Source organism: Meriones unguiculatus, chromosome 14, assembly GCF_030254825.1.
Source record: "Meriones unguiculatus strain TT.TT164.6M chromosome 14, Bangor_MerUng_6.1, whole genome shotgun sequence".
Classification (NCBI taxonomy): Eukaryota; Metazoa; Chordata; class Mammalia; order Rodentia; family Muridae; genus Meriones; species Meriones unguiculatus.
This window is the reverse complement of record NC_083361.1, coordinates 45,988,539-46,001,584: the sequence shown is the minus strand read 5'-3', so window position 1 is coordinate 46,001,584 and position 13,046 is coordinate 45,988,539. Positions and strand designations below refer to the sequence as shown.

The following is a 13,046-nucleotide window of genomic DNA, read 5'->3' as shown; positions in this document are numbered from 1 at the left end:
TTGAAGGATACCCCCAGAGATTTAACTCCCTACTACTCAAGGTTCCACTACCTGTCAGCATTTCCATACTGAAGCCAACATTCCTATACAGGAGTCTTTGAAGGACTCACTTACAGTCTCTACTATAATAATTAATTAACTTTATTATTATAAGAAAATTAAGTTTATTTTGCAGGTCCCTATATTGTTAAAATAATGCAACTGATAATGTAGAAATAAATATAAGTACAAGTAAAAGAAGACCAGATTTATTTATTTATTTATTTGTAGAAAGGGTCTGTCTTTGTAGTCCTGGCTATCCTATAACTTGCTATGTAGACCAGATCAATCTCAATCTTATACATTCCCTGCCCCTGCCTCCAGAGTGGAGTTCTGGGATTAAAGAATCACCTGGCCTAGAGAGCCAAATTTAAAGGTTTAAAACAATACTGAGCTGTATAACTGACTAGAGAAGAGTGTCAGCACCATGGGAGGCAAAGAAGGTAAATTAGCCCAGGAATAATCTCTCTCTAAAAAAAAGTGAGATTTAAAAAACCCTTTTGTGGATTATATAAGGTCACTGGGGCTAACTTAAGCTACCCCAGCTTACTGATAACAGTATAATACTTACTGATTGATGACAGCTTATAACTATGCTGTTTTTTTATTGTTATGGTTTTGTTTGTTTGTTTGTTTTGTCAATTTGACACAACCTAAGGCCATCTGAAAAGATGAAATTCAATTGTGAAAATGCTTTCATCTTACTGGCCTGAAGGAAACTCTGTGGGCATTTTCTTGGTTTATAATTTATGTAGGAGAGCCCAACCCAATGTGATGCCACTACTGAGCAGGTGGACCTGCTCAATATTGTATTGTATTATATAAGAAAAACAGGCTTTATGAGCCATGAGCATTAAGCAAGAAAGCCACAATACCCCATGGTCTCTCTTTTACTTCCTGCCTTCAGGTTCCTGCCTTAGCTTCCCTTGGCTATAACCTATTTATGCCCTTAGATATTGGTATTTATTACAGCAATAGACAGAAAACTAGGAAATTTGCACCTTCCTTCTGTCCTATGCTATTGCTTGTTTTGTTTTTCTGTTTTGAGACAGAATCTCACTGTGTAGCCAGAGCTGGCCTTAAACTTACAATTGTGCATTGGATTCCTGAGTGCCTGGATTATAGGTACAGACCACCATGCCTGGCTTTCAAGGAGTTTTTTATATAACTAAAAGTAAAACAATGCACGTCTATGTATGAAAAAAAATTCCCTTTAGAATTCACTGTCATGAATCTCCAAAACGATCCTGTATAACAACAGATCATCTGGTGGTATCTCCATCCCTGATCTCAAGCTGTACTACAGGGCAACAGTAATAAAAACTGCATGGTATTGGCATAGAAACAGAAAGGAGGATCAATGGAACTGCATAGAAGACCCAGAAATAAACCCACACACCTATGAATACTCGATATTTGACAAAGAAGCCAAATCCACTCAATGGAAAAAAAGAGCATCTTCAAAAAATGGTGCTGGACCAACTGGATGTCTACATGCAGAAAAATGAAAATAGATCCATATTTATCACCCTTCACAAAACTAAAGTCAACGTGGATCAAGGACCTCAACATAAAACCAGATACTCTAAATCAATTGGAAAAAAAGTGGGGAACAGCCTAGAACTCATTGGCACAGGAGACAACTTCCTGAAAGGAACACCAACAGCACAGGCTCTAAGAGCAACAATCAATAAATGGGACCTCATGAAACTGAAAAGCTTCTGTAAAGCAAAGGACACCGTCATCAAAACAAAACGACTGCCTACAGATTGGGAAAGAAACTTCACTAACCCTTTATCTGACAGAGGACTAATATCCAGTCTGTACAAAGAACTAAAGCTGAAAAGCAGCAAACCAAGTAATCCAATTAAAAAATGAGGAACAGAGCTAAACAGAATTCTCTGTAGAGGAATATCGAATGGCAGAGAAACACTTAAAGAAATGCTCATCCTCATTAGCCATCAGGGAAATGCAAATCAAAACGGCCCTGAGATATCACCTTACACCCATCAGAATGGCCAAGATGAAAAACTCAAGCGACAACACATGCTGGAGAGGTTGTGGAGAAAGGGGAACCCTCCTCCACTGCTGGTGGGAATGTAAATTGGTACAACCACTCTGGAAAGCTATCTGGCGCTTTCTAAGACAATTAGGAATAGTGCTTCCTCAAGTCCCAGCTATACCACTGCTAGGTATATACCCAAAGTTTCCTCAAGTACACAAAAGGGATACTTGCTCAACCATGTTTATAACAGCTTTATTTGTAATAGCTAGAACCTGGAAACAACTCAGATGTCCATCAACGGAAGAATGGGTGCAGAAATTGTGGTATTTCTAAACAATGGAATACTACTCAGCAATCAAAAAGGAGGAAATCATGAAATTTGCAGGCAAATGGTGGGATCTAGAAAAGATCATTCTGAGTGAAATATCCCAGAAGGAGAAAGACAAACACGGTATATACTCACTTATATAGACCTATAAGATATGATAAAGATAATGAAATCTGTACACCTAAAAAAGATAATCAAGAGAGCAGACATGGGGTAAGATGATCAATCCTCGTTTAGAAAGACAGATGGGATGTGCAGTGAACACATGACAGGAGTCTACCGAGCACATCTGAAAGACTCTAACTAGCAGTGTTTTCAAAGCAAAGACTCATGACCAAATGTTTGGCAGAGTACAGGGAATCATAAGAAAGAAGGGGAATTAGTCTGATGGGGAAAGGATAGGAGCTCCACAAGGACCAAATATATCTGGGCACAGGGTCTTTTCTGAGACTGACATTCAACCAAGGACCATGTATGGATATAACCTAGAACCTCCACTCAGATGTAGCCTGTGGTAGCTCAGTAACCAATTGGTTTCCCAAAGTGAGGGGAACAAGGACTATTTTAACAGGAACTCAGTGACTGGCTCTTGGGCCTCCCCACCCCCCAAGGGAGGAGCAGTCCTGTTAGGCCACAGAGGAGGCTTTGCAGCCAGTCCTGAAGATACCTGATAAAACAGGATCAGATGAATGGGGGGGGAGGTCCCCCCCATCAGTGGACTTGGAAAGGGTCACGGTGGAGATGAGGGAGGGAGGGAGGGAGGGATTGGGAGGGAATGAGGGATAGGGACACGGCTGGGATACAGAGTTAATAAAATGTAACTAATAAGAAAAAAATAAAATTAAAAAAAAAAAAAAGAATTCACTGTCGTAAAATCCCACAGGAGAAAATTACTACATATGCTCAATAAATTGAGTGTGTGGGGTCATAGTGGGATAATTGTGGTGGGATCCAGCTTACCCTTTATAAACACCTAGAAAATAAGAGAAAATACCTTAAAGAGCTTTTTAAATCCTGGGCAACGGTATATAGAAATTAGTTTTCTGTGAGAAAATAAGCACAGGGAGCAAACACAACATCCCCTGATTTCTACTATCCTGGCTCTCAAAACAGATTAGGCAGTTGCCACAGCCAAAGGGAGACAGTAACTGTAACTTGTAACATGAAGTACTAGACAGAAGGAGAAATAGCAAGTAGTGACTGCAGAACTCTTCAGAGGTGTTGGTAAGTGTAGCCAGGAACACAATGTTACATATTCATGAAGGAAACCCAGGAAGCTGAGTAATGCCTGGCCATGAAGCAACCAGAGGAGCATGTCCCAGAAGGCACCATTCACTGAGACATGCTTAAGAAATAGGCTCTGCATACCCAGGTATTTGATGGTGGCACTGAAAGGAAAACACTTTAGTAAGCGACTAAACTAGCTTCTTACACTGAAGCTACCACAAATGAGTCATTATGGAGCTTAAAGACTGTGAATGTGTTGATCTTCAAGAGATTTAACTTCCTTTCCATATTGAAATACATGCACTCCTAATTTTTAGTATGTGTGTGTGTGTGTGCGGCACGGTGTGTACATGTGTGTACATATGTGTGCTGTGTGAATGTGTGTGATATATGCAAAGGACATGAACTGTAAAGGAAGATAATCAAACAAGACACTTAATAAAAGACTTATAATCCAGTAGAAAAACATCAGCCATGACATGCAGCAGAAAAATAGGATCTTTAAACAAAAGAAACAGTGGCACCAGCCTGAAACATCAGCAATGATGAAACTGACAAATGCTATAACATATCTATAACAATTATGTCTGTAAGTCTAAGTTGAAACATGAAAAAGATAACCAGGAACATAAATAATAAAAAGAGAAAATCCCAGAGATGAAATATGCAATAATTTAAGTAAAAGGCGCACTGGACAAGATCAGGGGCAGCCCATCAGCCTCAAAGGGAAAGGTTAGTAAACTGAGGCATTTTAGAAATAGAGGCAATCTAGAACTAGAAAGTGTGCAGAGAAAGAAGTTAAGCAAATGTTCTATGACCTGTGGGAACAGCAGGAAGCAGAATAGGACATAAAAATCAGGACTGGAGAAAATAATGTATTATTATTATTATTTTAGTTTGGCGAACATTTTTGTAACCAAGGCTCGAGGCTCAAAGATTTCAAAGGAAAACTGAGAAAGAGAATGAGAGAGAGATTAAAATACTGAAAACAGTGATAAAGAGGAAATCTGAAAGTCAGATGCAGGAAAGACAGCATATAGAGGGAAATTCAAGAGAACAACAGCTGGCTTCTTATTAGGAATAAGGTACGGTCACATGTAGTGACAAAGAACCTTAGCAAACACACAGAAACAGCTGTCAGGATGGAATTCTACACACAAAAAAATGTCTTTCAAAAATAATTATGAAAGAAAAATTCTTTCAAGTAATAAATGTCTATAAAGTTTTTTATAAAAGATTTGTTATGTAAGAATAATTTTAAAAAGTTTCTCTGAAAATAATATCAATGATTGTCATTAGAAACTTTCCCTATTGAATGTTGACTGTTAACATAAAAAAATAATTGGCAAAATATAGTATTAATATCAGTAAGTAGGATAGGAAAGAATGGTGGATTCACATGTAAGATTAACATGCTACAAGGCATCCTGTCTGTTCATATACAACCACACATACTTAAGTATAAGAAAGACTTTGTCATTTGCATCACATTAGAAATAAAAAGGTAGAATAAAAAGACCTAAAAGATATCAGCTGTAAACCTTACAAAGAAAGAAAACCAACACTGCTTTCACTGACCCAATAATAAATTTAAGATGGAAAAAAAATAGATATTTCAACAGTCCTTGTCGACGCTAATTTCCAAGTTACAGAAATGAGTCCTGAAGTAGAAAACCACAGGCTGTATTGCTCTGAGGTTCCCATCCAGGATAAGTGAGCAGGACTGGGCAAGAATGTGGAATGAGATAATGTCATCAAATCTGTGTTTTCTTTTTTTTTCTTTTCGTTTTGTAAAGGGAAACTAGAAATCTGAACATATGCATCCATCTATTCATTGATATAAAAATCTAGTTTTAAAATACTATCTCTATTTAAAAACTATTCCAGCTAATTACAGCACGGCATATCTATATGTATTCTTCAAATGACTAGTTTCACTGCTCTGATTTAAATAATATAAAAAAAATCAAGGGAAACAAATACCAGATCGGAGACAGGCACAGTGTATTTTCTCCCCCACCTCTGCCTTGCTGTCTGTCTTTCCTTGCCATTGCTGCCCAAATTCATTATCAGGGTCAGATTCACTGCTGCTTCCCTACAAATTTCCCTGCATCTTTTGTCAGTCTTGCCCTTTCTGTTTCCTTAACAACCAAACCATCCTCTGTCTGGTAGAGCACTCACGTGTTGGCTGTGCAGACCTGTGATCAGTCTCTGTCAGTGCAGCGGCTGGTGCAGAAGTGCATGCAGGGCTGCCTTGTGCCTTGCTGTCGCCCCTGTTTGCTGTTAGGCTAGTTTCCCTCTCTATACCTGCTCTGCTTGTTGCCAACAAGATTCTTGCCTAGTCTGGTACTCAGGACATCAGAGCTCCCTAGAAACACTGAAGCTTTCAGAAATAAGTGATTTCTTTCATTTGTGCTTTGTCTCTTGCTCAGCCTCAACACAGTAGCTCATCTCATCTCCTCTGACATTCACCTTGTACTAGAGTCTTTATAAACACACACATGCACACACACACTAATCACACATAGTTCCAAAAGTGGGTCTCATTCCACACATATGGACTCTTAACTTGCAGTCAACTCTTGACTTGACCAATTTGATTTCGTGGCTTTTTCTTTGAGGTATCACTGATAATTGAAATGCTATGCCTTTAAGGGGATCTACTTTACAATTTGGAATGCCTCCTGCAGTCCCATCCTCTTTCCTTTTGTATAGTGGGAACTCTTAAAATCTACCTGTTTAGCTAATTTTAGACGTATAACACAATGTTATACATTACATATTTGTATAGTGATACCTACACACATATACGTGTGCACATGCACACTTCCATCTGCACATATGTATGGTGACATACCAATACTGCATCTATTTCCCAGGGATGCTGATCAAGTTCTCTTCCTTTTAACTACATTTCTACTCCTACTATCATTATATATATATATATATATATATATATGTAAAGGGAATATAATTCCCATTTTGAAAAGATATCTGTGCACCCATGTCCATCTTAACATAGATCAGAACAGACAAGATATAAAAGGTAAGCATAAATGTCTTCTGATCATTGAAAGCAGAAAGAAATGAATATATTATAGAGATTATTCTCTAGCATTAACAATGAAGGAAGTTCTGCTGTTTGTAACATGGATGAAACTGGCAGAGATGCAAAGTCAAATGAGCCAGGAATTGAAAGAAAAATGGCACGCAGGCTCTCTAATATGATGCCGCCTATCATGTTTTTAGGTGACTATACTGCGCCCATCTACATGAACACAGCTGCTACTCAGCCTCTGTTGTATATGCAGTGGGTATTCTATGTTTATTGGGATACAGAGTCAATGCTTCTTTTGGTAAAATGTCCATCATCCATTACACAGCTACTCTGAAAGCAACTGTTTTAGGCTTTTACAATGAAAACAAAATACAGAATAAGCCAACATGGGGGTTATGCAGAACTGGGGTGCCCTCTACTGTTTTCAAGACTTAAAGCCACGCTGTTTAATTTCATTCAATAAAACGAGAGATGCTAATGAGCAAAGAGGAATGTGGCCAATCGACCATTATTAAACAGGATGAACACTGCATTCAGAGCTACCCCAAACTTATTGAAAGGACAGTATATAGACTTCTAGAATTGCAGGTTTCTGTAAGGTTCAGGTTCTAGGTCATCTCATAGTTCCTTCAGCTCCATCTATGCTGAATATCATACAGCTGTGTTGAAAGTCATGTAGACACTTCTGGGGAGAGTGTAACACCACTTTATCATAGGAAGGGAGAAGGAACTTAGGTAAGATGATAACATGCAAGCATTTGGTTAGAGATTGATGTAACCCAGGCTGACTTCAAATTCACAATTCTGCTTTAGCCTTCCAGTGCTGGGGTTATAATTGTGAGCCCCACATTCACTTTAAATAGTTTTAATGAATACATCTTGTTTATCATGATTTTCATTTGCTTTGTTTAAATGTGTTGCTATGAAACTGATGGTCCTAACTGTGGAAATATCAAAAACAGTCTGTTAAAAGAAAAGGTTCAGATACAATTGATATTTAGTTCATGATGAGTTAATATCGTAACTATGATGAATACAGAAGTGATCCCTTATGCATATATTTTGCCAAAATAGTCCCAGCAACATTGTGTTCAGCTTTCTTCTAATTAATTCTTTGAGTCTTCCTATTTACATTATGCTGCTTAGTGAAGAGAATAACACTTACCATGGTATTTGTAAATCTAGAATTAACACGCAATAAGTGAAAAGCATATTAAGCTAGTTATAAGTTTAAATTGACTCTTTTTAATTCAGTGGTTTTAATTATGTTAGTATTGCATCATGGAGAAAAAAAATAGTTCCAAGTAAACAACTTGCAAGAAGGAAAGGTGTTTGGGGGCCAGTGTCCTGGAGATCTCGTTACTATTGTGGCTACTTAGTTCTCTGTGTTGTGGCTACTTAGCCACTCTGTGGCTGGGAGTGCAGGGTTCAGGAAGGTGCCCATCACTGGTAACAAGTAAAAAGAGAGGTTGGTTCCCCTATTCTCTTTCAAGGATATACTTCCGATTGACCCAGTAACCCAGCCCAGTCACCACCTTTTGCCTCAGCCTCATTGGCTGGTCAACAAGACTCTGGAACCCAAACCTTCAGGCGGCATTGAGAATCCTAATAACAGAATTCTCAAGGAACTTTATCCTAGTGACACATCTTCCCAGAATTCGGTAAATACAGAAATGACTGCGTTTAATTTCTCCATCTTAGAAAAGCCGCTTCCCGAGGAGCCCCTCGACTCAGTAATTTGAGACTATGCTTAACTGCACAACCAAGGTTTTAGATGCACAGGTGTCAATGTTTATATCCTGTTTCTGAAAGAGTTTTAAAGTTTCTTATTTTGAGAAAACCAGAATTTCTTTTATGTGTAAAAGTACCATCAAGTACCTCAGATTTGAAAAAAACCCATATATAACACAGCTGGAGAATAAGTAGGAGTTTGGCAGGCTGGAGTGATTATGCCCAGAGCTGTTTTAGAAAGCTCCAACAGAGCGGGAGAAGTTTGCCTCTTCTGTCACTACCAGAAGTCACTAAGCAACTCCGGCCCACAAACGGGGCACGGAAGCAAACCCTACGTTTTCACTTTTTGTCCTCTCTGTTTTTTTAAAGTGTTTGTTTGTTTGTTTGTTTGTTTGTTTGTTTAAAGACTGGGTGGCGTATATCCCAGGCTGGCCAAGAACTCTCAGTATAGTGGAGAAAAGCTTTGATCTTCTGCTTGGCTTCCGGGGTTCTGGGATTACAGACATATGTCAACCACGTGGGGATTACCCCGTGTGTGCGTGGAGGTGGCGGGATGGAACCCAGGGCTTTCTGCACGCTAAGCAAGCCCTTCTCCAGCGGAAACAGCACACTGCGGTCAAGGAAAGAGCCGCCTTGGCATCCAGTTTTTGTAGCATTTGAAGGACCTCGTTCTGCGCAGTGGTAATTATTCTGGGACGCCCTTGCCTCGCAAAAAGTGTGCTATTGCCGTTGGACCGACACCAATCATGTTAATCAACCGCATGTGCCTGCTGAGAAGCTAATATTTTCCGTCCAGGCTCCAGAGGGTCACCGGAGCCTTGCACCGCCTGTGACCTACTTTTAGATCTACGACCCCATACCCTGTCTCAGCACTAAGGATCCATAGCTTGTCTTCAGCAAACCCCTGAACATGCCCTGCTGTTGTGAAAGAGTTCATTATAAGATCCAGCAATGAATTAATTACTATCCGTGATTTAAACGACAAGGCTTCTTTTTCACCGACTTCTTTCTGAAAAGAATGGCTGGGTAAAGCCCACGGTGCTCCTAAGGACTGAGGAAGAACAGGAGATTCTGGCCGTGAGACCTCCTGACTTAAGCATCCCGCTAGGTTACCAAAGCTGCTGTTAGTCCATAGAACCTTTCCTCCTCTAACCAAAGGTGCTCATTCCAGGGAGAACCAAATATGCTTCCAAAACGCCCACAACAAACTTCAGCAGAAACATGGTCTTCCCGAAAGCAGGACAGACAACGACCCCCACGCCCTCCCCCCCACCCCCGGGCTGATGGGGGGGCCGGGCATTTGGTGAGAGTCTGGCGGCCTCTACCGGGCGTCTAGGCAGAGGGACGTTCCTCAAACCCAAAGAACGACATGTGGCGCTCCGGAGAGGTGAGAGCGAGCACGAGTCCGCCGGGGGCGCTGGGGAATCTGCAGCGGGGCAGCGCGCGGCCTGAGGTGCGGCGCGGAGCAGAGCCGCAGGGAGGCTGCGGGAGCGCGGGGCTCCGGGCATCCTCGGCGCGGAGCTCGGGGCAAGTTCGCGCCGGCAGCATGGGGCGGTGACGCCGCACCGGCCTGCCGGGTCGGCCGCAGGGAGAGCGAGCGGCACAGAAGCAGGATGCGCCCTCGCCGACGGCTCGCGTGCCCGGGCTCGCGCGCAGGGTAAGGAGCTCAGGTTGCCCAGGGTGCCGGCGCCCGGCCTCTGGCCGGGAGGAGCTCAGAGCAGCTGGGTGCTCCCGAGCCCGCAGCGCAAACTTTGCCCGGAGACTGCGGAGCCTACCGGCTCCGGCACCGAGGTCAAGGGACCTGGTGGCGCGGCTGGACGGGGCTCCGGGCGCATCGCCTTGGAGTCCAGTGTAGACAGCAGGTAGCCACTGCCTGCCGCCGTCGCGGACCTCGCCCGCCAGGAAGGCTGCTCCCGCCCGGGCACAGGGGCGCGCGGTGGGCGCGGGCCCCCATTTGGTGTCGCGCGCCTGTCGCGAGGGCTGCTCGAGGCCGGGCTCTGGCTACGCCGCCACTGCACCGCGCGCAGCCGAGGAGGAAGGCGCTGCCTGGCGAGCTCTCAACCGGCCCGGTTGAGGGGCTAAGGAGGTCTGGAGGGCTGGGCGCGAGCCCGAGGCCGGGCCACCGGAGGTGTCCGGCGGCGCTGCGGAGCGGCAGGTGCGGGGTGGTGGAGGCTGCGGCTCCGCAGTGCCACCCCCTAGCCCACCTGCGCTGTGCGTCAGCCCTGGTGAGCTTGTACCACGATCTGGGGGGCCCTCAAGAGAGCAGCCTCGCGGTGGGGATTGGGAAGCCTGGGGCTGAAGGGAGGCAGAAGGCACCGCCCGGGTTTCCCCGCATGCGGCGCCGCGTGCTCGCCGCCTAGACTCGCCAGGCTACCGGCGCCGAGCTTCTGGATGCGCCCAGGCGACCACCGCATGTCAACCTTCTATTCTTGAAGGGAATCTCAGAAGGCCTTCTTCTCTGAGATAGAAGTACCTGTTGTGTTCTTCCCAGTTCTGGACTTTTGGGGGTCTCCTTTGAAATGTTTCTTTTGGAACTCTGGATTGTTCGTCTCCATTGAGCATCTATTTGTGTTATACGCATATTGAGATGTATGTGCCTTCTCTAAGGTTGCTGCTGGCCCAGCGCAGTGCTTGCTTGGATTTCTACTGCGCTAACCAGCGCCCACCTAAGAAGAGAGATATTTTTCAAGTGTTATGATTGTTGAGACATGTAGTCCCGGGGGCAGGAAGCCAGCGAGGAAAGTCTGACCCTCAAAGGCAGGTCTACCACTGAGATCCAATAGAAGATGTGTTTCTGACATGTGCCTTTCCCCTCTTCCCACACACTTTCAGCACCTTGCAGAACAAGAAGCAGCTTGCTGGCTTTGAACGTGTGGCAAATATTTCAGAAAGGTAAATTTATCTCACTTGTGGATTTGATAGATACCAAATGCAATTGTCAGATAACTTTGAGCCCTATGTTAATAATTGGGTCATTTATACCGTGCTAAAAAGTATAACAATATTTGAGGGATGCAAAGAGTCTATTAGAGCTACTGTGTGCTCTGCAAAAGTGCAATAAAGCTGTACTGTCACCTTTTTATACCGTCTTGCTGCACAGAGAAGGTGATACAAACTGCTGGCACAGTCGGCCGGCAACAAGGACCAGGCTCCAGTCTTTGTCAGCATCTCTGTGGCAGCAGCATGGTTGGATTCACTGTGGTGATGGAAATATCCGTGTTCATGTGCTTCTCCGTTCTGTGTACTTTCAGCTTCAAGATCAACTTGGAGGAAAGAACAGTTTTTCTTCCAAATTCATCTGCTTCAACAACTATTCGTACTGGGAATGGACAATGGAATGTTCTCTAGATTTATCATGACCAAAACCCTCCTTGTCTTCTGTATTTCCATGACCTTATCCAGTCGCTTTGGGTAAGTTGTAGCCAGTGCTTTCACTTTTTGGTCTCGGGAGCCCTGTGCCACTGTGAATCCTGTACGGCAGGACAGCCCTTGCTCGTCAAATCTGCATTCGTGCACCCTCAGTTTGTGGCGAACATGTCTTGACCTGTGCTTTCTTAGACCTGCACAAAGCTATTCCTAGTGTAGGGTTTTTTAAGTAAGTTAGACAAAAGAAATGAGGTGTTTTATAAGCAGAAGCAGGAGATGGCTTCAGGGAAGCTGTCTCCTCCAACCCAGGTTGGAAGAGATTAGGAAGTTCATGGTAGGGACATCTGCTGCTGTTGGACAAATGTGCAACACCCTGATTTTATCCTTGCATCCATTATGCCACTGATTTTACTTTTCAAGATAGACTGGTGCTGTGCATGTGACATGGAAAGGGATCCAGAGTCTTTGCCCGAGCCAAGCACAGACATCATAAACTATACCAGGCTCACCCTGAGGCTCTGGAAATGTCGTTTCCATTGACCTCTTTCTTTTGGCCTTTCCTGTCCCTGTATAATACCAGCCTTTCCTCACCACACTAGTAATACCTTGTATCCAAGATGCATTCTGTTAGGAGAATCAGTGTTCCTCTTCTCTCCCATGTCCCTCACTGCCCCAAATTGTCCTGGCTAATCAAAAAAATAACAATTTGAAGTACTCCCACTGGACAGAGTGTGCTGCTTGGCTTCCTGTTTACCCGTACTTGTTCCCAAGGGAACACTTGGGATAGTTAAAAGGACTGCAGCACACAGTCACCTGTTTCCATTAGGATGGCTAGTGTACAGCCTGTCTGGTAGGTGTTCACTAGTTCGCTCTCCTACATAAAATTCCGGTGAGAACTCCAGCTTGTGCCCAGGGGCAGTTAAGATGTATTCCCAGAATCTGAGAAAGTCAGTCTGTCTTCCCTATCTTCTCTTGTCTCTCTTTTTTCTCTCCTTTTTCTCTCTCTTTTTCTCTCTCCTCTCCTCTCTCAACTTACACTCTTTCTTATATCTCTCTGTCATCTCTACATTTCTAGTTTTCTCTGTCTCTTTTCTCTCACCCTCTCTTCTTGTTCTCCCTGTCTCTTCCTTTTCTCAAATTAGAAGGGTCAGAAAGGCAGAGGATGTCAGAGAACAGGCAGGAAATGCCATTCCCCAGCAAGGACATCCTTACTTGCCAGGAAAAAGAAAAAAAGGTATCTTTGTGGGCTGTTGCCCAGCTCTGTGAATCTCTATCCATTTATAATTCACACA

General features: G+C 43.4%; 1 protein-coding gene across 5 annotated transcripts in view; it reads left to right on the top strand.

Annotated features, from left to right (window-relative positions):
- The first annotated feature begins 9,689 nt into the window (after positions 1-9,689).
- Gabra5 (gamma-aminobutyric acid type A receptor subunit alpha5) overlaps positions 9,690-13,046 on the top strand; it is a 92,511-nt gene continuing 89,154 nt past the window's right edge. The window contains exons 1-3 of one of the 5 annotated variants that reach the window (XM_021648701.2): positions 9,699-9,775; positions 11,221-11,280; positions 11,640-11,799. In XM_021648701.2, coding sequence (XP_021504376.1) covers positions 11,714-11,799 — 86 coding nt within the window. In that variant the 5' untranslated portion in view covers positions 9,699-9,775; positions 11,221-11,280; positions 11,640-11,713. Of the gene's footprint in view, positions 10,046-10,153; positions 10,614-11,220; positions 11,281-11,639; positions 11,800-13,046 lie in introns of those variants that run through there. The other 4 variants (XM_021648696.2, XM_021648709.2, XM_021648721.2 and 1 more) reach the window with 4 other exon arrangements.